General features: G+C 71.8%; 1 protein-coding gene across 1 annotated transcript in view; it reads right to left on the bottom strand.

The window, feature by feature from the left end:
- F751_0451 (Callose synthase 5) overlaps nt 1-1,847 on the bottom strand; it is a gene marked incomplete at both ends in the record, with an annotated part of 13,466 nt that overhangs the window by 4,743 nt on the left and 6,876 nt on the right. Inside the window, 5 exons of the mRNA XM_011397209.1 lie at nt 53-148; nt 322-340; nt 467-620; nt 913-1,037; nt 1,128-1,365. Coding sequence (XP_011395511.1) covers nt 53-148; nt 322-340; nt 467-620; nt 913-1,037; nt 1,128-1,365 — 632 coding nt within the window. The remainder of the gene's footprint in view (nt 1-52; nt 149-321; nt 341-466; nt 621-912; nt 1,038-1,127; nt 1,366-1,847) is intronic.

Here is a 1,847-nt window from a genome sequence, read left to right on the forward strand (position 1 = left end):
CGCGCGCCGGGCCCCCCCCCCCCCCCAACCCCAAACCTAGGCCCCATGGCACCTGAGTCCTGGGAGAAGACCCACTCCCGGAAGCCGACCAGTACGACGGGGGAGTGCCCCATGTCCGGGAAGGGGCGCTCGTACTTGTTGATGGTCCCTGGATGCGTGCAGTTGGGGGGTGCACGGGTAGGGCACACCAAACTACTGCCGCGCAGGAGAGCTGGGCCTATACTCCAGCGGAGACCGTGTCACCCCTCCCCTCACTCTGTCCCTTTCCCATACACCTCCCCCCCTCCCTCCCCCTTCCAGCCCCCAAACAAAGCTCCTCACCGTGCGGGGTGACGGGGGTCTTGGGCGCCCCGTCGGCCGCGGTGGTCGCGCGCCCCGCCCGCCGCCCCGCCCTGACCGCCGCGGCGGCGGAGGCCTCCAGCTGCGTGTAGCGCGGCGGGTTGAACTCGTCGATCAGGCTGCGCACCTTCAGCGCCTCGGCCAGGTAGTTGTCCTGGTTCATGTCGATGGCCTGCAGCACCTCCCCGAAGCAGAAGATGATGGCCGAGTTCTGGTTCTCGGGCTTGCCCTCCCCCAGGATGACGCCGTGCGTCGTCTCCCGGTTCTGCGGCAACCGGATCCTGTGCGGAGAGAGGGGGGTTGGGGATTGGGGTTGGGATTGGGGGTTGGGCAGGGGTCGCTCGAGGGAGGTTCGAGTGGGAGGGAGGGCGGGGTCGCTCGAGGGAGGGCGAGCGAGCGCCACGCCTGAGGTCACTGCACCCCACGCATCCCCCGCGCCGCTCCCATCGGGGCAAGCACCTGCCTCGGCTTGGCCGGTGCGGCCAGCCTCCCCATTTTCACTTCCCGATCTGCCCCGCAACACAACCTCGGGCCCCAACCCACCCGCCCACCCATGCACCCACCCACCTGTACAGCTCGTGCACGCTTCGCGGGTCGGTGACGACGGTGCCCACGTTGGCGCGCACCAGCACCGCGCACTGGCGCGCCCCGCCCTCCGCCACGGCGCTGTCGATGGTGGCCACGCGCAGGCCCGGGTACTGGTGCATCAGCGTGTCCAGGCCGCGCGCCAGCCAGCGCCCGCGCGCCGCCGAGGCGCGGCGGTTGTCGCCGTAGCGCTGGCTGGCCACCACGTAAGTGAACTTGGAGGAGACCAGGTCCTTGAGCCGCGCCTCGTACGCCACCTCGCTCAGGCGCGGCGGGCGCGGGCTCTCCAGCCGCGCCACCAGCGCCAGCCCGCGCTCGTAGGCCATCATGCCGCGCACCGTGCGCGCCAGCAGCTGGCCACGGTAGGAGGCCCAGAGCAGCAGCTGCACCTGCACCGCGTGGAGCGGGCCCCCGACGTCGAAGTCTGCCGCCGTGATGTGCCTGGGAAGGGGGAGGGGAGGGGGGGTGGGGGTGTCGAGGGAGCGGAAGGTGGTCGCCACGAGGGGGTGGAAGGGGGGTGTCCGGCGGCGGCACCCCGTCTCCAGGCCGCGTGAAGCCAAGGGCAAGGGGCGAGCTCTTCCCCTACAGAGGGCGCGCTGTCCAGCGGCGCGCCGGCACGCTGGGGCTGCGGGGCGGCAGACTCCGCCCGAGCCTCCGTGTCCGTGCCTGAGCCACGATGTGCGCGCCACGCCGCCCCCGCCCCTCCACCCCTCTCGGATCGGCATCCCTGCCAGACCCCTCCAAATCACCATCAATCAGATGCGGGCCCGCCCCGCCCATTTCTTTGGCTCTAGAGTCCAGGCCCGCCCCTCCTTCACGCCCTCGTCCCAAGTCCCCCGGACCCCCCATGATGTGCCTCCCCCTCCTCCATCCCCTCAGCTCCCCACACACGCCCCGCAGCCCTCCGTCCGCCCCCCGCCACC

The sequence above is a fragment of the Auxenochlorella protothecoides genome, assembly GCF_000733215.1.
Source record: "Auxenochlorella protothecoides strain 0710 unplaced genomic scaffold scaffold107, whole genome shotgun sequence".
Classification (NCBI taxonomy): Eukaryota; Viridiplantae; Chlorophyta; class Trebouxiophyceae; order Chlorellales; family Chlorellaceae; genus Auxenochlorella; species Auxenochlorella protothecoides.